The sequence below is a fragment of the Eulemur rufifrons genome, chromosome 7 (assembly GCF_041146395.1).
Source record: "Eulemur rufifrons isolate Redbay chromosome 7, OSU_ERuf_1, whole genome shotgun sequence".
Taxonomy (NCBI): domain Eukaryota; kingdom Metazoa; phylum Chordata; class Mammalia; order Primates; family Lemuridae; genus Eulemur; species Eulemur rufifrons.
Window position 1 is genome coordinate 215,409,370 of NC_090989.1, and position 21,816 is coordinate 215,431,185.

The window sequence follows — 21,816 nt, forward strand, 5'->3', positions numbered from 1 at the left end:
TGACATGAAAAGTTGGAACCTATCAGGAGGCTCTTGGAAACTTGGGCAGCTTCATTTTTCTGCTCAGGATTTAGATTTCTATCTCAAGTTACTCTGCGGATAGTGTCGCCTATCAAACTCCCCCTGCCCCCTTCAGGAACCAGAGACAATTCCTTCTCTTCCCCAGTCGCACCCCACAGTAGAATCTTATTTTCTAACGCTGAACTGGGGTCAGAGGTGACGCGAGAGAGTTTCTAACCGAATGGCGTTGTAGAAATAGGAAGGGGAAATACAGAAGTGGCTTAAGAACCGCCGGGGAGCAGGGGACGCGGGCGCCGGCGCCGCCCACGGAGAGCCGGGGTCGTGGGTTCGCGAGGCTGACTCCGGCGACCTCCAGGAGGGGCCAAGCCGCACAGCGGGGCCGGCGGACGGAAAGGCAGGCAGAGGCCGCCATATTCGCGCCGTACCACGCCCGGGCGGCCGGCCGGCAGCCGCAGGTTGGCGGCGGCCCTGGCACGCAGCACCGGCTGCCGGCTCGGGCCGCGCGTCGCGGACCGGGCCCCGCCCCGCCCCGGCTGGGGGCGGCTGTGACCGCTGCGCCCGCGGGCTCCGCCGAGGGCGCGGGAGCCGGAGGCGCCCGCAGAGCCCGAGGGGGCCGCCCAGTCGGGGAGCAGAGCGGGCGAGGCGAGAGCCGCACTGGGAGGCGCGCCGCGGCGGCTGCGAGCCCAGGAAAGCCTTCCAGGAGGGGCCGGGCGGCACCGCCTCCTGCTTCCCCTCCTCCCGCACCCGTTCCCTCCTCCTCCCACTCCTCCTCCTCCTCCTCCTCCTCCCGCCGCCGCCGCCGCCTCCCTCCCGGATCTGTGCTCCAGTTCAGAGAAAGAAGAAAATGTGTGTGTGTGGCGAGGGGGAGGGCGAGCACTGAGCAGCCGCTCCGCGCCTGGCAATCGGGGCCGGGGGTGGGCGTCTAGCGGAGGCGGAGGCGGAGGAGCGCGCGGCGGACGGGCGGGCCGGCGAACAGGGTTTGCGCGCGAGCCGGGCGGTGGGCGCGGGCAGGGCCGAGGGCGCCCGGGAGCCGTGTCAGGCGGCAGCGAGGAGCGGGCGCGCCTGGCGCGGGGAGCCGTCGGCGGCCTCTCGTTGCGGGGACGCCCCGGTGGATGTGCTCTCGCCGCCAGGCGCGCGGCTTAGGGGAGCCTCGGAGGCGGCGGCGGCGGCGGCGCGGGGGGCGAGGCGGGCCGCCCGTTCCCGGGGAAGGAGGCGCGGGCGTCTGAGCGAGGCCGGGCGCGGCGGCCTTCCTTCGCGCGCCCACCGAGCCAGCGCCCGGGGCCGCCTCCCGCGCCCGCCTCGCTCCTCCCGGCGGCTCAGGCCGCCCGATCCCGCTGCGCCCCCGGCCCACCTGGTGGCCCCGGCCCTGGCCGCTGCCCCCGCGGCGGTTCCCCGAGCTCGTCCCGGACGCGCGCCCGGGCAGCGGGGGCTCGGCGGCCACCGCTGCCTCGGGGGAGCGAGGGCGGGAGGGTGTGTGTGCGCGCTGTGAGCAGGGGGTGCCGGCGGGGCTGCAGCAGAGGCACTTTGGAAGAATGACTCTGGAGTCCATCATGGCGTGCTGCCTGAGCGAGGAGGCCAAGGAAGCCCGGCGGATCAACGACGAGATCGAGCGGCAGCTCCGCAGGGACAAGCGGGACGCCCGCCGGGAGCTCAAGCTGTTGCTGCTTGGTGAGTACGGCCCGAGGCCGGCCGCCGCGGGTCCTCCCGCCGGGCCTCTGCGACCCCCGCCCACCGCCCCGGCCCTTCTGGGCAGCTGCCCTGCGCGCCCCCCCCCGCCCCCGGGAGCCCGCGGCTCGCCCCTACCCTCCCGGGCGCGCCCCCAGCCACTACCCGCACCCGCGCGGGCGCGCGCTCGCGCGGACACGGACACACACACACAGTCACACACACATACACAGTCACACACGCGCGCGCACACGCAGCTGAGGGGTCCGGGCTGCCCTGCCCGGTGCCTCAGAGTGCGCCTTTTCGTGTCCCTGAGGGCTGTGCTTCTGCTAAATGGCAGATCACTTCGGGGCAGAGGCGCGGGGGTGGAAATGTGGGCTGAGGGGTTGAACTTCCAGTGTCGTGGCCGTGGCCGTGGCGCCCCGTGGGGTGGTGGAGTGGGGAGCTGTGTGTGTGTGGCCTGGAGGGTGGCAAGCCGAGCCAGGGATGGCGCGCGGTGGGGTGGCTTGTGTGCATCCATTGTCAGTGCCTTCTGGGGTCATGGAGGGAATGGTGGAACGGTGGGCAGACTCGCGACCGGATTCTTCAAGGAGTAAAGATGAGGAAGCCGAATGGTTGGCTCTGCAAAGAAAGGGCCTGTGTATTGGGGGCGGGGCGGGAGGGCAAGCCCAAATGTGTCACACAAGTGCTGTTCTTTAGCCATCAGACCATGGAAAGGAGGGAGCCCAGAAGAGTTTCTCGGTCAGTGGATGGTGACAGGCGTCTGTACCATTCCTTCCGGATAAAGATGTGGGCTAGGGGAGCGTTGTGCTGTGTGGTTATTGACAGCGACGGGTATCTTTTGTTTAACGAGGCAACCAGATGCAGGCCTGAATTCACAATAGTTACTACTGAAAACCAGTGCAGTCTCTCAATTACTCTCATGCAAACAAATAGAAACCTTTTGTTTAAAACAGACAGCATTTTAATATCTTTGGAATCTGGGCTGGAAGGAAAACGGGAAGCGCCGAGCAAAAATTTCCCTCTAATTTCCAAAGAAGCCCCAACCTTCTGCTCTAACACTAAGTTAGCAAGAAAATGCCATTTCCCAAATAGGAATTCTATTGATTATTATCTCTTGAGAGAATGTTCAGAATCAAGCTATCAGGGTTCACATACAAGCCAGCATGACATAACTCTGAGCTATTGTGGTAGGAAGAGCAAACAGCTTTGCAGTAATAGGCCTGAAAAATGTCTGCACTTGTGTTCTAGATATTTGCATGTATAATAAATACGTTTCTCAAACATTTCTGTAAGAAAAGAATATTGTACAGTTAGTTCGGGTTTGAGAAACATGCATTTTCTTATCTTGAGCATTCCATTTGCTGGCTCAAGGAACCAATTGCCTTTGGGGACTGAACTGCTTTTGTACTGGATCATTTACAAGCAGGAACAAACTATAATGACACACGTAGTTACAAATGGTTAATTCACATGCCATGCTTTATGTCTTCATTTTGAAATCTGATTAGATAAATGTGCACATGTCTACAAAGAACAGAAGGCAAAGAAAGCACTGGATGAAGGAGGTGGGCTTGAAATGAAGCCAGGGGAGGGCAAAACTGCAGTTGGAAATGAAGGTCTTTTTTTTTAATTCTAATGGCTGGAAATGTGCAGTTTAGTATTTTCTGAATTCTCAAGATTGAGAAGAAAATAGAGAGGGCAAGAGAAACATAGTGTTTAAGTGCACGATTAAGGGGAAAAGCATGTGTTTTAGAGAGACTTGTTTTAGAACTGAGTTTTCTTCTTATTTTGTCCTGTTTACAGTCTTTGTTTCTGTTTAGCTGTGACCAGGGCTTTTGAGGTCTCTCCAGTCAACCCTATTTGTCTGAAATGTGACAGTTATGGGTTTCTGAGCAGCTATGAGTTAAAACCTCCAGGGGTTTTTCAAAGGGCCTGGATTTGAAGGTGTAAGAGGGAAATACACATACATGGATGCTTTATTGCAAAATGAACTTGGAGATAATTTTCTGAGAAAAAAATTTAAAGTAAATCAGTTTTACTGCTAAAGTGGTAGTAGTGTTGCGAACTCTTCCACGTCTTATTAGATATTTGAGTAGGGTTTTAATATAGCCCCAACCCCTCCCCAAAATAGGGCTTATTAGAAGTGGTAGAAAAATATGACATTAACATAGCCCTTACATTTTTGAGTAACATTCAAAAATTATACAACTTTCTGTCAGAAATATGATCCCTGGACATCGTGTAAGAATTGCTGCTGCTTCATGTTCTAGGTATGTTTCTTTTGTAACATAACTATAATATCTGCACTATTTATATAGTAGTAATATATACTAAATGTAGATTTGTGCTTTCATGTGTATGAGTGTGTGATTTCACGATTTTTTGAATCCAGGAAGGTTTGGCTTGAACAAGGGAAGGTATTGGGGCGGGGTTTCATTTGAGGAATTCCTGATTTGCTGCTTTGACGAGTAGATTGAATTTTCTAGTTCCTTCCTTCACTTAAACAAAACCTATCCAGATGAGGGTACAGAGCATATCCTTTGACAGTTTAAAGATCTACTAATATGTTAACCAGTTGATTTAAATGGAGGAATCAACCTTATATTGAAATAAAATTCAGTAAAAAATTATTTTCAAAGTAGATTTTTGTTCAAGGCATGATGCCATTTTAATGGAAAAGGATTTGTTTGGCAGGCATAAAAATTTAGACCCTTGCATTTGCTTGCATAATTATTTACTTTTATATATATACATTTATTAATAACATGGGGAAATTAGAAAAGGAAAATAGTGGTTACCTGAGTAGATGAATGTGTGGCCGTAAAATTTGGGCTGTTTTGATTTATATCTGACAATTATGCCACTGTCTTCCAAATCTATTCAACAGTACTTACATAGTTTGATTTTGATTTTTAAAAAATGAATTCTGAAATCTGCCGCCATAAGAACATTATATTAAATTCTGAATTCTTTTCTTGTTCTCTTTTAACTTATTCATTCTCTAAATTCATTTATGTTAGTGTTTATTGACACTCAAAGAAAACTTTCTCATCATATTCTACATAGCTATACAAGAACATACTTTATTTTAACTTGATTGATGTTTTTATATGCTTCCTAGGTGTAAAGTACCTAGATTGATGAATTGATTGATATTCATGAATATTCATTTTAACTGATTAATATTCATGAACATTCACTAAATATTTCTATTGGTGGTACATACGTCACATGATTTAATATTAATTTGTCTTTAAGTCTATATAAAATAAGTGGCCCTAAATGCTTGCTTCAGGTCTCAGATACTCATCCTGACATTTTTTTTCAGTTCTTAGAAGATACATTTTTTTCCTATGAATGTGTTGTTATTTTACATGTTTTGAAATCTTTTTAGATCTTAATCATCAAACAGAAAGATTTAGCAAACACTCTTTATTGATTGGATTCCACCTATTGAAAACAGGCAAAGTTTAGGTCAGTTTTAAATGGAAGAATGTATGTTCTTGGTCTCCTAAACTGAATTATATATATGATTGTAGGTTTTTTTCCTATCCTACAAAAGCAAGCTTATCAGGGTAGGGATTGTGTCTATTTTGTTCGCTATTAAATCTCAACTTCAAGCACAATATCTAACTTATAGAGTGCTCTCAGTTAATATTTGCTGAATGAATGAGTTTGTTTATGACCCTCCTGCTAGAAACTGGGAGTAGACAATCATGAATAAATTATAGAAACATGGTGATATGTAATGTTTTTATCTGTGGCAGATACAATCATGATCTTAAAAAATTGTATGTAACTCTCTGAACCAATTGAGTATACATGCATTCCAGGATAGGAATTGATAATGTAAGATGTTGCACCACATATTGAACTAATGTATTATAGTTCTGTGCCAGGTACATTTGGGAATAGAATAGCAGTCATGCATAAGGTATGAACGTTTAAAGAAAAAAAAAAAGAAACCATTCCATATTTTACTACTTGTTATCATGTAGAGGCTACTTTAACATTATCATCTTTTTGCTATACTTTTTTCTTCATGATATGCTGATCAGAGTGAATTTTTAATATCGTGTAGAGCACAGGTGATGACCAAGTAGGTTTTTGTGATTTGCCTATACAAATACATAAGAAAAACCACCATGATTAAATACAGAATTTCAGGAATTGCAGATAGAACTTTTTTTTTTTTTTTTTTTTGAGACAGAGTCTCACTCTGTTGCCCGGGCTAGAGTGAGTGCCGTGGCGTTAGCCTAGCTCACAGCAACCTCAAAATCCTGGGCTCAAGCGATCCTCCTGCCTCAGCCTCCCGAGTAGCTGGGACTACAGGCACGCGCCACCATGCCAGGCTAATTTTTTTTTTCTATATATAGTTTTTAGTTGGCCAGATAATTTCTTTCTATTTTTAGTAGAGACGGGGGTCTCCCTCTTGCTCAGGCAGATCTCGAACTCCTGAGCTCGAGCTATCCACCCACCTCAGCCTCCCAGAGTGCTAGGATTACAGGTGTGAGCCACTGCGCCTGGCCCAGATAGAACATTTTTAATACGAGGGGTATATGTTTGTATTGAAAACTGTGCAGTTGTAGAGTAAGAAGGGATGTGGAAGGCTGGGCATGCTCTGGCCAGTTTAGATGGTATGGAGAGCTTATTCATGCATATTTGGGTAAAAGCATCCTTCCCACTACCCCTCATTGGAGTTCCTTGGAGGAAGAGTAGCTATGTTGATTGCTTCAATTAACCTAGTGGCTATCTAGGGTGGAGACTTGGAACCATAGAATGAAAGCATTGCTTTAAGTAGTCCTAATAACACCGTCTTTCTGGAAATATCAAAATGTGGTGTTTATGAGGCTGCTTTAAGGACCAACCGGTTTTATTTTTTGCTCTCTTTAGCTTCCAAGTGTTGAATATGTTTCTAAATGTCAGAATTTATTTGGATGCATTGCCTCTTTTTTTTTTTTTTTTGAAACAAAGTACTTATAGTTTATATCTGAAGAGCGAAGTGGGAACATCCTTCATATAAATCATAACTGTAGCTCTGACTATATTACAAAGCCTTTAGAGGAAGAGTTTTGCATTGAACTATGTAAATTCATTGTCTAGATCTGGCACATTATTGTCCATCTTATATGTTAATTCTTCATATGGGAATTTTGGCACTAATTAAAAACCTGCTGAAACAGTGAAATTATTCCGTGTTTATCTATTCAAATATTTTTAGGTAAGTTCAAAAAGGAGAACCAGAAGAATAGTTTAGTAATTTAATAACTGTTTTGTTTATTATAAATCAATTTGATAGGCTCTTTTTCATTAAAAAGAAAATAATCTACCCATCTCTACTTTATAAGACATGGCTTATGTTCACTTTTCAGAAGTGCCTATTAAATATAGTTATGATTTTTTATTACAGATGAATTTTTAAGGACCTGAAACAGCTTTTGCAGTTGTGAGGCTGCATGCTATGCTAAACTTAGCAGAAAAAAAGGAACAGATTTTTCTTCATGATCCAGGCAAACCTGTACTTGAAAAGAAATTAACAAGATTTTCCAAGGATGACTTTGATTCCAGCATTCATATTAATTTTTCTTTAAGGGGAGTTATTAGTTCTGTTGATATTGCTAGAAATGTTGATTGGATGTTGGGAAATTAAGGAGCTCGAGGGGTACATCTTGGAAGAAAGAGAAGCCATTTTAAGAAGGTTGAGTTTGCTTTCTTCCTAACAAGGTGGAAGGAATCTGTTTCCTCTAGACTCAAAGTATTGGGTTGAGGGAAAAACAAGTATTTGTAGCAACAAATTTAAAGTCTAATTTTCTGGTTGAAGGGGGAGGCAGGGACATTTTTCAAGGGGAAACTTTTATAATGGCTTTTAAGTAATGTTGAGGTATCTGCAGAATTAATCCTAGGCAAGTGTGAAATAGCAATAGAAGGTAAAATGTGTGATTGTTGGTAATTAAATCTGTGGCGATAACTGACTGCAGTAAAAAGTGGACGTTTTCTCTTGTTCTGCCGAATGGAGTAATGTTAAAGAAAGAGCTATTCTCAGACCCAAACACTATTTTGTGTGAACAGCTGTTACTAATAAAATTATAGGAAGTTGTTCGACAATCGCCTTTGATTTGTTACATTACTGATATGTAAAAATCTGTCTGATTTCTCATTTAACATGTAGTAAAAAGAAAAAAGGACCTAACATACTGACAAAATGAGATAATAAATCCTAGGTGGTCATGAATCTGGGCTTTAAAAACAAAAATAAACATCCACACCCTGATGCTGAGAAGCTCCCCAACCTGACTTTTCTATTAATATATAGCTCTGTGGTTAACCTTTATACTTAGCCATAATTTCTGAGATAATCACAGAGTGTTTTGTTAAAATGCTTCCTGGTTAATTTTAAAGAACAAAATTAGTATTTAAGAGTAAAATTATGAAGATGTTCAAGTTCATTTATTCAACAAACACTTGTCAGTGATTGGAAAATAACATTTTCTCCAATTTTTTTTTTTTTTTTTAACCAGGCATTCCTTAAGAAATAGTTGCATACAGAATGCCGATCAGATGAACAAACATAAGCACCTACTCTGTGCAAAATAATGGGCCATATGAGACACTCCTTGTTTCTTATTTGCCAACAGGAAAGACTAAGAGCACATTTTCACAATTCTTGTTGAGTAGTTGACACCCTTGTATTGACATGCCCTTCATCCTTTTATTGGCTCTTCATACAAAGAAAAAGACAAAATAATCTGAAAGTGATTGTAAGAACTTTCTGGGAATTACACAGCTGAGGAAAGCAGATGATCTTAAGAATTTGAACTCCTAAATGTATATGTATTATTTCCTTAGAGCATATCATATTTTAAATTTAGCTGTGAAAAACTACTTACAACCACCTGCCCTGTCTTTCTAACTAGATGACAAGCCCCATGAGGGCAAAAATACCAGCTCTTGCTTCTTTATATCTCAACATTGCGCTATGCCTCGCTCAATTTCCAATGATTCTGTTGTCACTAACTGGGGGTGTGTGGGCATAGGAAAGTGGGGGTTGCGTGGGCAGCTGGATTCCCAAAAGAAAGTAGTGCAGTCGGAGGAAGGGAATTTAAACGCCCTGCTTTCTTCTAATGGGCATCATCCATGTGTTCTCCATTTTCCACCCATCTTTGCTGTTTTGTGGGCCATCTGGGGCACAGTAAAAGGAATTCTGTTTTAGAGATGCAATGATCTTCACCTCCTTGCCTGCCTCTCATTCTCTAGGGACAATATTTCAGTTGAATATTCTCATACTGTTTTGGGTTGAAAGCCGATAGCAGTTGATCCAGCAATTCCAATGGAAAGCTGTTACATTTACAAATCCTTTAAATTTGAAAATTGCACGTACGTTTATTATAGGATTAATCTTGGATTGTGAACAATTTGCTTTAGAAACAAAGTAATTGTTTCAAGGAAGTGTGTAATGGATTGTGGTATGGTTGGGAACTAAAATGTTACTAATACCATTATATTCCTGAAACCTCACAGAGAAGAACAATAATTGATCCACAAATTAAAGAAAAAGAAATAGAGCCAGACTTTTTGGCTCTGTTGTGGGAAGTGGATAGTGATGTTTAGAAAAATAGTTGTGTATATTTCTAGGAAATAGCCTTGTGATTTTTTTTCCCTTTGGAGAACTGAAATTACGTATTAATTGCCTCTTCCAAGAATTTGACTTTTTGGATTTTTTTGATCAGCATCTCTGCTAAAGAAATCAAAACAGAATTTTTGTTTCTTTTTTATGTTTTAAACATTTCTTCATCACTTTTAGTGTTTTCTTTCTACATTTTCTTTTGCTGTAGGGGCAGCAGGGTGATTGGTGGCACCTTCTATCACCATATATTTCCAGGTGACTGCAGGTCTAGTTGTTTCTTTTTTTTTTTTGAGACAGAGTCTCGCTCTGTTGCCCAGGCTAGAGAGCCATGGCGTCAGCGTAGCTCACAGCAACCTCAAAGTCCTGGGCTCAAACAATCCTTCTGCCTCAGCCTCCAGAGTAGCTGGGACTACAGGCATATGCCACCATGCCCGGCTAATTTTTCTACATATTTTTAGTTGTCCAGCTAATTTCTTTCTATTTTTAGTAGAAACAGGGTCCCACTGTTGCTCAGGCTGGTCTCGAACTTCTGAGCTTAAACGATCCTCCCACCTCGGCCTCCCAGGCCTCCCAGAGTGCTAGGATTACAGGCGTGAGCCACCGCGCTGGCCTAGTTGTTTCTAAAGAGGAGTGAGTGCTTCAGTGATTTACTCACCCTTCTTTCAGTCTTCTAGCTATTTGCTGTAGCCCCCTCCCCATCCCTCCCATGTAAATACCACCCACTCATTTACTCTCTCATCATTATCTTCCTTAAACAAATGCTGGTGGTGGTGGTGGGGGTGGGGGTGGGGTAGTGGTCCCTCAGATTCTCTGGCTTGCACATTTCCTTACGATTTAGAGAACTTCCATGTTGGTACTTAGGTCAGACATCATGTGGCTGTGAGCTGGTGAGAGGGGAAGTTGGGTGCTTTCGTACATGAAAAGGAAGGGATTTGTGAATGTGTGTTTAGAAGATGATTAACTTTCTTTTGCGACACTTGCTCTGGTGTGCAAAGCAAAATGCGTTGTTACTGAACAAAATGTAAAATTCTCCTGTCTTCCAGAGGGCAAGGACTCGAGATTGGCTCATGATTCCCAGCTGAGAGTTAGTGAGCCGGTGCTGGATGATCTATCCTGGGCCACTGGGTTTCAAAATAGGATGCAGTACCTTTGCTGAAAGGGGAGAAGGTGCTGGAGGCTGTAGGTGTGTGCTGAGTAACAGCTTATCTTCCTCATTTGATGTTTTGAATGTCCTCCTCTCAGTGTCTTGAGAGCCTTAACAACATCTCTTTCTAATTGTATTTCCACATGTATAGTTAAGGAAGGTGGCAGTAGCAGGAGCCTTCGCTTTTGTTACACTCAATCAGCCTGAGTAGACTTTTGGTGTGGTGGGGGGGTGTTAAGGATAAAGATGGACAGATATTTTCTTTCCATGTGAATTGATATTTTAGGACCTACACTTTGCAGAGCTCCTTTGTTATATTATACGTTCTTTCTGCAGATGGCAAATGCAATTTTCCTCTTGTCCTAGAGAGATGACCCATTTCCTGTGACTTGTTCTAATAATACAAGATGACTTTAATTCTTGTTCGTAGTTTGCCCTAAAAGAATGCCAGGATACAAGTGTTTAACTCTTGTGTCTCTAACTCTTGTAATATATTTTTGAGGCTTGATAAATCATACAATGATTTAAAAACGAATGGCAGACTAGCTTTGTGACAGTTCATTTGGCTAAATAACTAAACACTCCTTATGTCTGTGCATTTTGGGGTAGTTATATCTTTTCCAAAACCTGTGACTGAAAGGTGGTCATATATTCCTGCCTGATTTTTTTTCCCTAAAGACCTACCTTGAGGGTATTTTGTTTATTTGCTTTTTCTGTGGAAACCCGTAGAACGAAGAGATAGCACCAAATGATCTCTAAGGACCCTTTGAACTTTGGAACTTTTTCTGCCTCCTCTGCAGCTTTGGCATCTGACCCCTGGACAAGGAGTCTGAGCTCCCTGCCCTCTCCAGCAGTGAAGGAGGCAGTGCCAAGTCTGGTGGGCTCCTCCTAGGTGGCCTGGCTCTTCCCTCTGGGCCATCTGTAATAGCTCCTAGTGCCCTGCAGGGAGAGCACGGACAGAAGAGCCTGTGAATGCAGCCTTCGCGCGCCGTCTGTCCAGAGCTCCCCCATGCCGCCTGGCATGCTGCTGATAGTTGCACTGTCTTCACAGGGAATGGTATCAAAAACCTCCTGTCATATCAGCATGGGTTTCTTGCTTCCTGCAGGAAGGGCGATATCCTGGGAGGCACAGAGGTGGAGCCTGAGAGGAGAGGTGCAGCTGCTCTGCTCAGCTGAGCCTGGGTCTTTTCTTCCATTCCCTTAGGCAGCTTCTTTTGACTCATTACTACTTTATTTGTTTGTTTTTTCTTCATGGAACTTTAAGCATTGCTTTTCACTTGCCTACAAATAATCTCTGTTGCCCGAGCCCATCTCTACCCTTTCCAGTGACAGCTTGCTGGCTATGTGCCCCTGGGCACCAGGAGTGCTATGTGCACCTCAGGGGGACACATTTGGGGGGCTGCTTTGTATTCAGAGCTAGTAGGTCCCTTTCCCAGGGCTTTCCAGGAAAGGTTTAGAATTAAACATTGGATGGATCATTTGTGTTCATTTCTTCTTCCATCACTGTGACCTTAATTTCTTGGGGCTTTCCTTGAGACCAAAAAAACAGATAATGGTGTAAACATCCATAGCATGGATACAGAGGCAAAGAATTTTCTGTCTGAAAATATGTATAATGCTATGGCCTCTGAGCTGTCCTCAGTTGGCATGACCATGATCAGAGAAACCTTAAGAAAGTAGCTTTCTGTGTCCCTCATCTGCATTCTGGGGAAAGGGCTCTGTGGCCAAAGAAGGCGCAGCTGGACTCTCGCTAGGTCTGGAGAAACACTGTAACAAAGGCTTAATTCTAGTGGAGGTGCCAGACAGGTGATAGACATTCCTAGGTCCCTGCTTTCCTCCTGCCCCACGGCCCTCTCATTATCTTATTAGCGCCAGGCTTCCTTAACCTTGATCTCCAATTTGGAGTTGGACAGGTGCCAGGGAAAAGGAGAACAGCCACGGGCAAAGGAGAGTAATGGGGAGTCCCGTGGGGCTTGGAAAGCAGAGGGTGTCGTTGCCAGTAGGAGTGGTGCAGTCCTGTCTTCGCTGGGCTCTGGAGGGAAGGAGAGCAGCACAAAGGAGAGATGCCCTGAGCCTTGACAGGTGTCCTCAGTCAGGAAGAGCCGGATCAGCGCTGCTTCCTCAGAACAGCTCTACCACCCTACCATGTTTCTTTGTCCTCATTGCCACATCCTCTGTGCCTTCGTCTCCCAGAGGGTGGGTTGTGATGGAGATGAGCAAGTGTAGAAGCCTGGGTTGAGTGGGAGGAGTTTGTGTTCCCAGTACCCACTCCTGTCCTTCCGTTCCCAGAGGTGGTTAGATAGACTAAGCATGCACCTCGTGTGAAGCAGTGTCCTGAGAAACACCATTCACACATTAAAAAGAAAATTTGCAACATGGCTCTTTCATGTTTTCTTTTTTTTTCTTTTGTCACCTATTTCAGGTAATTGAAATGCATCTATTAATGTCTTGAGAACTCTGCTAATCTGGTGATAGGTTATGAGAATGTCTCTTGAGGCATCTTTGTTCAGGAAATCTACTTTCACCTGGCTTGCATCTCCTACCATAGAGTGCCTTTCAGTTGCCTAAGGCAGTAAGTAGATGAGCAATATCATGAGATGTTCTTGCCAGGTAGATTCATTCTCAAGTGGAGGCATGTAATGTAGAAATAACTTTACAGTTTTTAGCTGAGTACCTATCAGTTGGATGTGTTCTGTTGTGTGCTGTTCACATTTTGGGCCGTCACATCTGAGCTTAGGAGTAGACTTTTTCCTAGGATTTTTTAAAGGTCCATAAAGCCTGTTTTTAATTATGACCAACATTCAAAATGGAGCTGCATTTGTCCACGATAGCATTGACTTAAGATGATTTCTTGACTAAAAATGTGGGCAAGTATATTTTAGATAATTTGAATAATTTTTGATAATGTGAAAGTACTAGAGAGTGCTGAAACAAAAGATACTTGAAATCAACCTCTGTTTTTATCGAGCACTTTCTAATGGTCCCAGAACTAATGAATTGCCATATATACTATCTCCTGTTGGAGTCAGGCTTGGCCCTGGTGTGGAGTCTGGAGGTAGGACGACCTTGCTGTGTTTAAGGACTAATGAATGGGGTGTCCTTTGAACATTTTAATTTCTTCTGTTTTGCTTCAGTTCACCAAAGCACATTAGAAATGATTGAAAAATTTGGGACATACACCACTTCTTGTAGTGATGAGTCGTATAAGTTTCTCATCTTCTGTGGGAGAAGATACCTGTATGTTGCTTTATCAGTTTCTGAGAAACAATTTGTATTTCCTTATCCAGTAATTCTTGGCAAGAGTTGCATTTCAATGAAGGAAATTATAGGACTTGATTAATATTTCTTTAGGGAGATCTTGACTCTAAATATATTTTCACAAGAATCACCAGCTGTATCTTTTGAGAAACATTTTCTGTAGGGTTTTCCACTCTAGGCCATGCTTATCATGGGAGCAGAGATTCTTCTCTAGGGTTTTTCTAAATCCCTAGAGTCCCTCCGTGAATTGCTACTCAAATTACAATGCATCCATCTCAGAATTAACTAATCCATTGTGCATCCTAGTCCTGAATTATGGTGTCAACACAATGATTTATTTTTTCCTATTAAAAATATTCTTCTTTTATATTATACAGTATATATTCAAGTGCTGTGCTATGGCCTGAATTTATATTATATTTTATTGTCTTTTTGGAATGAAATAAAGAAGAGCACTTGAGATGTTATCCTCTGGTGGTAGGGTTGTTTCTAAAATAGTAAAAAAGTTTAATAATGAGAATAGCTATTATTTTTGTTTGGGTTTTTTTGTGATTTATTTATTTATTTTTTTATGCTTGCCAAGTAGTTTTGTATTTTAGCTATGAATGTCAGTTACCAGAGCCAGATTTGTTCTTAACAAGTAGAATTTTTTTGTCCATTCAATCAAAGTCTCTTACACCTTTCTGGGCCTATTCATTTGCAGATAGGAAACTGTAACCTGGTTCTTCATATCACACATCCACACGTGACGCCCAGTCTTCATATGCTGTCCAGTTTCTTTAAGATAAAAGGAGTCACTTGCCCCAGGGCCACGTAAATGAGGAAGTTCCATATAGAGGAGATCACGTCCTTGTCCTCCTTTGTCTTCCCTTCATTCTCCTCCGGGTCCAGCTTTAGCGTGAGGCCCTCAATCCAGAACATCACGGCTCTAACAACCCAGCTTTCAGCCATAGTGCTGTGCTCTTGAAAAAACTATTGTATTTAATACACAGTCCCAAGTTTGAGTCAAGAAGAAATGTTTATTTTCTTTCACTTATAAGAATTTTCTTACATTCTTAAGAAATACATTATGTTGTTTTCATGTTAGCCTCTGAAAGAATGACAGCCCATTCTGTTATTTAATTACATTATTTTTTTATGTCTTGTTTCTGTGATTTTGAAATTTTACAAATAATGCAGTAGTTATTTGCACAGGGTTTGAAAAAAGATTTTAAAAATTTATTCATAAATTTATCCAAAATGTACCAGTCTAACATAAGCACCATGATCTTTTTTTGTATATTTCTTTCTAGCCTGTTTTGTTTTTCTGTGTTTCTTACATAGATGTAATCGTATTGTACAATTTAACATTATGTTGTAATGTGGCTATTCATATTAATATTTCGTAGGGTGGTATAATCTATTGAGAGGATGGATATTAATGTTTACTCTTTTTTTTGCTATATTTAGGTTTTTCCCAATATTTCCATTTAAAAAATAATGCTGTTGAAGTTCTTGGTGGAGAGAGCTTTTTTAAACACACAAACGGATGCATGCATACACAATTTCGTTAGAATAGATTCATAGAAATGTTACTTCTAGGTCAGAAGATATGAAAAATTTTGTAGCTCTTGATTACACACTCCCAAAACATATTCTTAAATGTTTGCATACAATTTACAGCATCATGAGCAATATTCAGAGAGTATCAATAAGGTAGTAGGCAAAAAATGGCACATAATTCTAAAATTTGCATTTATTTGATCCCTAGTGAGAATGATTATTTTCCCATATGTTTGTTTCTAGTTGGATTTCTTAATTTGTGAATTGTCTCTTCATTTCCTTTGCCTATTTATGAGCTTAAACATACAAATGAAATTAGCCTTTTGTTAGATTTACTGCAAAAAACTTAACCTCAGTCTGTCGTTTTTTTCTTTGTTTTGTATTATTTACTACAGAATTTTTTAATTATTATCAATCAAAGTCTGTTGATCTTTTGCTATTCTGTTTAAAATAAAAATCTTGATTTGCTTTAGATACTCCCTGAAAGCCAGACTTACTGCCATTGTTATGGCCAAAACTAGATTGAATGTAGAGTGTTATATATCACTATTGTATGATTCTTTTTCTTTCAAAATGAAAATGAAATACACATATAAGTTCATAGTATCACAGATAGTATGAGTATATATATATCATACTATATGTATAATTGGATTTTTTTTTCATTTAGTAAATGTGATGGATATTGTGCCATGTTAATATAAATCTTTTGTATCATATTTATGGCTTTGTAGTGTTTCAGTGTGTTTGGAATCATACAGTGGTATGATGCAGCTAGCTTGTACCTGCTCCTGAAAGGCTGTTTTGCATGTGTCTTCTCAACTCTACATTCAGTGATGTCACTTTGGTAGCTTGAAATCAGCCATGGTGGGAGTATTTACACGACAGAAATTGGCAAATACTACAAATCAGTCTTTCCTTACCACCCCTGGAAGAACTAGCTGTTGATTATTTGCGAGCACACCACTATTTACACCTGATCCCTTTTAATGAATATTTACTTTGATTCCATTAAGAAAATTTTATAGTCAGCACTACAGTGAACATTGTCGGGGATGTATCTTTGCATACTTGTATGACTGTCCCCTTCAGGTAAATTCTTCCAAGTTGGATTGTCAGCCAAATGAAAGACTTATTTTAAATTTTGATACATATTACCACTCTACCTTTCAGAATGGTTTATTGGTTTACTTTCCCAGGTTTAATTTATGTTAATGGCTGTTTTGGCAACTAACATAACATAACATAGCAAACAATTTTAGCCATCATTTGGTTATGTCAATCTGATGGGCAGAAGAAAAAAAGATCTCATTGTTATATTTATTTGCATTTTATTGAATTGATATCTGTTATACAGCCTTTGTTTTCTAAACTGCCAACAGTATATGCTAACAAAAATATGAAAATATACCTACAAAAATAACAAATGTCTCAATTTATTATTCAAATTAGGTTTTCTATCACTTTTAGCTTCCACTTTATGAACATGTATAAATTTGACCATTTATTTATGGAAGGATGGAGTGCCCCAGGACAGATGTCTCCAAGGGAAAAAAAAATAGAACGAATAAGATTATATTACATGTTTGGCCATATGCAAAATTGTACTAAAGAATAACAGTTTTTTGGGCATATACCCAAAGGAAAAAAGGTCATTCTTTAACAAAGACACATGTACCCGAATGTTTATAGCAGCACAATTCACAGTAGCAAAGATGTGGAAACAACCCAAATGCCCATCAATACATGATTGGATTAGTAAGCTGTGGTATATGTATACCATGGACTATTACTCAGCTATAAGGAATGATGAAGATACGACATCTCTATGGTTCTCCTGGAGAGAGTTGGAACCCATTATATTAAGTGAAGTATCCCAAGAATGGAAAAACAAGCATCACATGTACTCACCAGAAAATTGGTTTCCCTGATCATCACCTAAATACAAATCTGGGAACGACACCAATTGGATATCAGACTGAGGTGGGGGGTGGGGGAGGGGATGGGGGTATGCCTACACAATGAGTGCATTGCGCACCGTTTGGGGAGTGGTAACACTTGAAGGTGCTGACTCGGGAAGGGGGGGTGGGGAAGGGAGGGATATATACCTCATGATGGGTGCAATGTGCACGACCTGGGGAACAGACACGCCTGGAGCTCTGACTTGGGGGGAAAGGCGGTACAGGAGCAACGTATGTAACCTGCAATTCTGTATCCCCCATAACAAGATGAAATAAAAAAAAAAAAGAATAAGTTTTTGATTGTGATGAAATACAAGTTACGCACTTTTTCTCTTGTTGCATATGCTTTTGGTGTCATGTGAGAAACCACTGCAAAATCCAAGGTTACAAAGATTTTACCTCTGTTTTCTACTAAGAGTTTTGAAATTTTAAGTCTTACCATTTGAGTTGATATTTGTATGTGGTGTGAGGTAGGGTTCCAGCTTCATTCATTGCATGTGCATACCCAGTTGTCTCCCCACCCTTTATTGAAAAGACATTGTTTCCCTATTGAATGGTTTTGGCACTCTTGGATTAATTCATTTTTGCCTTTATTTCTTTCTTGCAATTACTCTAGGTTTATTTTGTTGTACTTTTTCTATCTTATTGAGTTAAAATTCTTAGATTACTTATTTTAATGTTTTCCTGACTTGAATTAGAAGTGTTTAAAGCTTTGCTTTTTTTTTTTTACATGCCACTCAATATTTAACATTTTATCATCCTTTTACAGATATTCTAAGATTATGATTTTTATTTTTGAACCAGGGCAGAAGTGGTTGTGATTTTTTTCAACCTTTGTTATTTGTTCCTAGTCTTATGTTATTTTGATGGAATGTGATCTGTCCTGTTTTTACTTTTTGGAAGTTTTGTTCTATGGGTACATAAGATGTATGTGTGTATATGTGTTAAAAACATAAATGTGTATATTATTTAATTTTATTGCTTACATTCTTGGCTATTCTCCTTATTTATATTGTGTGTGAATCTGCCAAGTACTGAGAATTGTGCAGAAATCTATTACTCTGGTGTTTATGGCAATGTCTCCTGTTTCCAGAAACTTTCGCTTTATATATGTAAATGCAGTCATGCGTCACTTAACAAAGGGGCTATGTTCTTAGAAATGTGTTGTTAGGTGATTTAGTCATGGTGTGAACATCCTAGGGTATACTTACACAAACCTGGATGGCATAGCCTACTGCATACCTAAGCTATAGCCTATCACTCCTAGGCTACAAAGCTGTACAGCATGTTACTGTACCAAATACTGTAGGCAATTGGAACACAGTGGTAACTATTTGTGTATCTAAACATATCTAAATATAGAAGAGGTACAGTAAAAATATGATATAAAAGATAAGAAAAGGTACATCTGTATAGGGCACTTACCATGAATGGAGCTTGCAGGACTGAAAGTTGCTTTGGTGAGTCAGTGAGTGAGTGGTGAGTGAATGTGACGGCCTAGGACATTACTGTACACTTCTATACAGCTGGCAGCTCAGTAAGTTTGTTTACACCAGCATTACCACAAGCACGTGAGTAATATGTTGCATTACGACAGCTACAACGTCACTAGGTGATAGGAGTTTTTCAGGTCCGTTATGATTTTACAGGACCACCGTCATATATGCTGTATGTCATTGTGTGGCGCGTGACTGTACTCTTTTATGAGGGTACATTAAAAAATGTCCATGAAAATTAAAATTTCATCATTATAACATTACCTTTTTATGTAAGTTAATGCTATTATATATTGAATTCAGCTTTGTTGAGCATTAATATTGTTCTTTTGTTTTCATTTCCTTGATGTATTTCTCCCATTTATTTTCTACTATTAATCTCTTTGTTGCTGCTCCCAGTTTTTTGTGTTTGTTTTTTAAACCTCAGCCTGAGTGAGAGACTTTTCCTTAAATAGTTGAGTTTATTCTTCTTATACTTGTTGATATCTAATTGATATGGTTAGTAGGTTTTTGTTTGTATTTTTTTTTGCATCTGATTTCTGTTTTCTGATTCATTTTTGATTTCTGGCAGCCATCATTCCTCCCTTCTTTCTCCCTCCTTTGGTATTTGATTTGTACTGAGTTGTGCTTTAAACTCTGATTTATTTGAAAGGTGTGTACTGTGCTGTTAATTTTTGATAATGGTAGCCTATATAGTTTTCAGCAATCGTATTCAAGTTATGTTTCTCACTTTATCAGCTTTAGAGATTTAATAATATTTATTGTGTCCCTCCAATGCACAGTAGGGAAATTTTTTCACTGATACCAGGGGTCAGCAAACTTTTTATATAGAGTCAGATAGTAAATATTTGTGGCTTTTTGGACCATATGATCTCTGATGCAACTACTCACTTCTGCCATAAACACTTTGTTAACCAAGGAGGTATGGCTATGTTCAAATACAATTTTTTTCAAATAAAATTTTATCTACAAAAACAAGACAGAAACTTGTATTTCACACTCTGAATATAATTTGTCAACCCCTGATTACTCCATTTTCTTCTTTCCTTGACATTTTATTTGCATGTTATAAACTTTTCTTTTTGAGACAGAGTCTCACTCTGTTGCCCGGGCTAGAGTGCCATGGTGTCAGCCTAGCTCACAACAACCTCAAACTCCTGGGCTCAAGCGATCCTCCTGCCTCAGCCTCCCGAGTGGCTGGGACTATAGGCATGTGCCACCATGCCCGGCTAATTTTTTTTCTATATATATTTTTAGCTGTCTAAATCATTTCTTTCTATTTTTAGTAGAGATGGGGTCTCGCTCTTGGTCAGGCTGGTCTCGAATTCCTGACCTCGAGTGATCCTCCAGCCTCGGCCTCCCAGAGATTACAGGCGTGAGCCACCGTGCCCGGCCTATAACCTTTTTTGTTCCTGTGTATAATATACATTTTATACATGCATTTTATTTCTTTAACAGTCTTCTCAGAGGCAACACTGAATGTATCAAATGATAAAACTCTAATAAGAAAACCATAAAATTGTCAATGACTAAGGGCATCTTTCTGAAGTCTGTCCCTAGGACTTATTTATGGTCAGTGAAAGGCTAAATATGGCGAAAACTGAAATTATCTTAGTTTGACTATAAAAAGGATGTTTGTGTCAGATGGAATGAGAAGTGTACAGGGCATTCAAGATCATTTCCATGTTCATCACTTTAATCGACATTTCCTCTGTTCTGTTCTTCCCCTTGATTACAGCTTCCTCTGCTTTCTTACTCCCGCAGTAGTTTGCTCTTTTCCTTTCCACTCATTCTCCCTTTCTTCTTTGTCTCCTGTCCATCTTTGCTAACATCAAATTGATACTTGATCTTCCAGTTTCTATGATCTTTAATGTTTGGAAAGTGATTCTACAGTTTCTCAAATTTCATATGTAGAATTCATTTATTTTCACCCTTTCTAAAACTCTTAATTCTTTGATTTCATATTGAATACCTGGGTGATCACAGGGAATCGTTACAATTAAGCCTAAAGAACCTCATCTAAGTATTTTGTTAGGTATTGCTTATTTATTATTTAGCTTTCTTTCAGAAATTTTAGTATATATTTGTTACGTATGTGTCTGTAGTTAAAACACATTTAACATTAATTCTGTGTTTAAATAATGCTTATCACCGGATATTTATTCTCTTGATTTCTTTAATTATATGCTTTTTCATTTTTATTCACCTATGAGTTGGCTGGATTGTACCTTCAAATAGATTTTTCTTTTAATGGAGGGTCTATGGATGACATATTTCCTGAATTTTCTTGTGTATTTGAAAATGCCTTTCTATGGCATTTGCAAATTGACAGCAACTCGCATGGGTTTGGAAGTCTTGGATTGCACCTCTTTTCTACCCGTATTGCTTGCCACATATATGTTGCTACATTGTTTCCTGACAGATAAATTTGATAAGCAGTCTGCATTCAGTCTGGATATTTTTTCTTTGTGATTTGCTTTTTCTATTTGGTGATTTGTTTTTTTGTTTCCATAACATAGAAGTTTTAACAGCTTTGGCAGGTTATGCTTCAGTGTTTCATAGTCTCTTATTCGTCCTGAAACAACCTGAACCTGTTCCGTGTGTATATTTATTCTTTCAAGGATTTCCCCCAATTTATCACTGAGTATTTTTTTCTATTCTACAGGAATTGTTTTTCTTCTTTGGATGCACCAATCATTTATAATTGGATTTCTGTTTCTCTGTCACAACTGTCAACTTCCCTCTAATTGCTTCATCTCTCCTTTCTTTTCTTAGTGTGGTTTGCCCAAAGCCCTTGTCGGCAACACTGATTTGGCAGTGTTCGGCATATAAATGTCAAGTGCCAGTAAATAGGTGTTGAAGGATTGAAGTACCTGCTGTTATCTGTTTGATGCTTGTAATTCATTTTTAAGTTCTGCAATATCATTTTTTTCTTTTTATTTCTTAGCTCTGACAGTTTTCATTCCACCTTATTCTATTTTTTAATCTCCTATTTCAACAGTCCACATTTCCTTAAATTTTCTTGATAGAGTACAAAGCAATTACAATCTATTTTTTTCTTCTGTTTCCTAGAGTAAATCTTCCACAGCGTTCTCTTCATTT

At 40.8% G+C, this 21,816-nt stretch overlaps 1 protein-coding gene across 1 annotated transcript in view; it reads left to right on the forward strand.

The window, feature by feature from the left end:
• Positions 1–836: 836 nt before the first annotated feature.
• The window catches only part of GNAQ (G protein subunit alpha q), a 285,781-nt gene continuing 264,801 nt past the window's right edge, over positions 837–21,816 (forward strand). Inside the window, exon 1 of the mRNA XM_069476371.1 lies at positions 837–1,689. Within this exon, the coding sequence (XP_069332472.1) occupies positions 1,554–1,689 (136 nt within the window). The 5' untranslated portion in view covers positions 837–1,553. The remainder of the gene's footprint in view (positions 1,690–21,816) is intronic.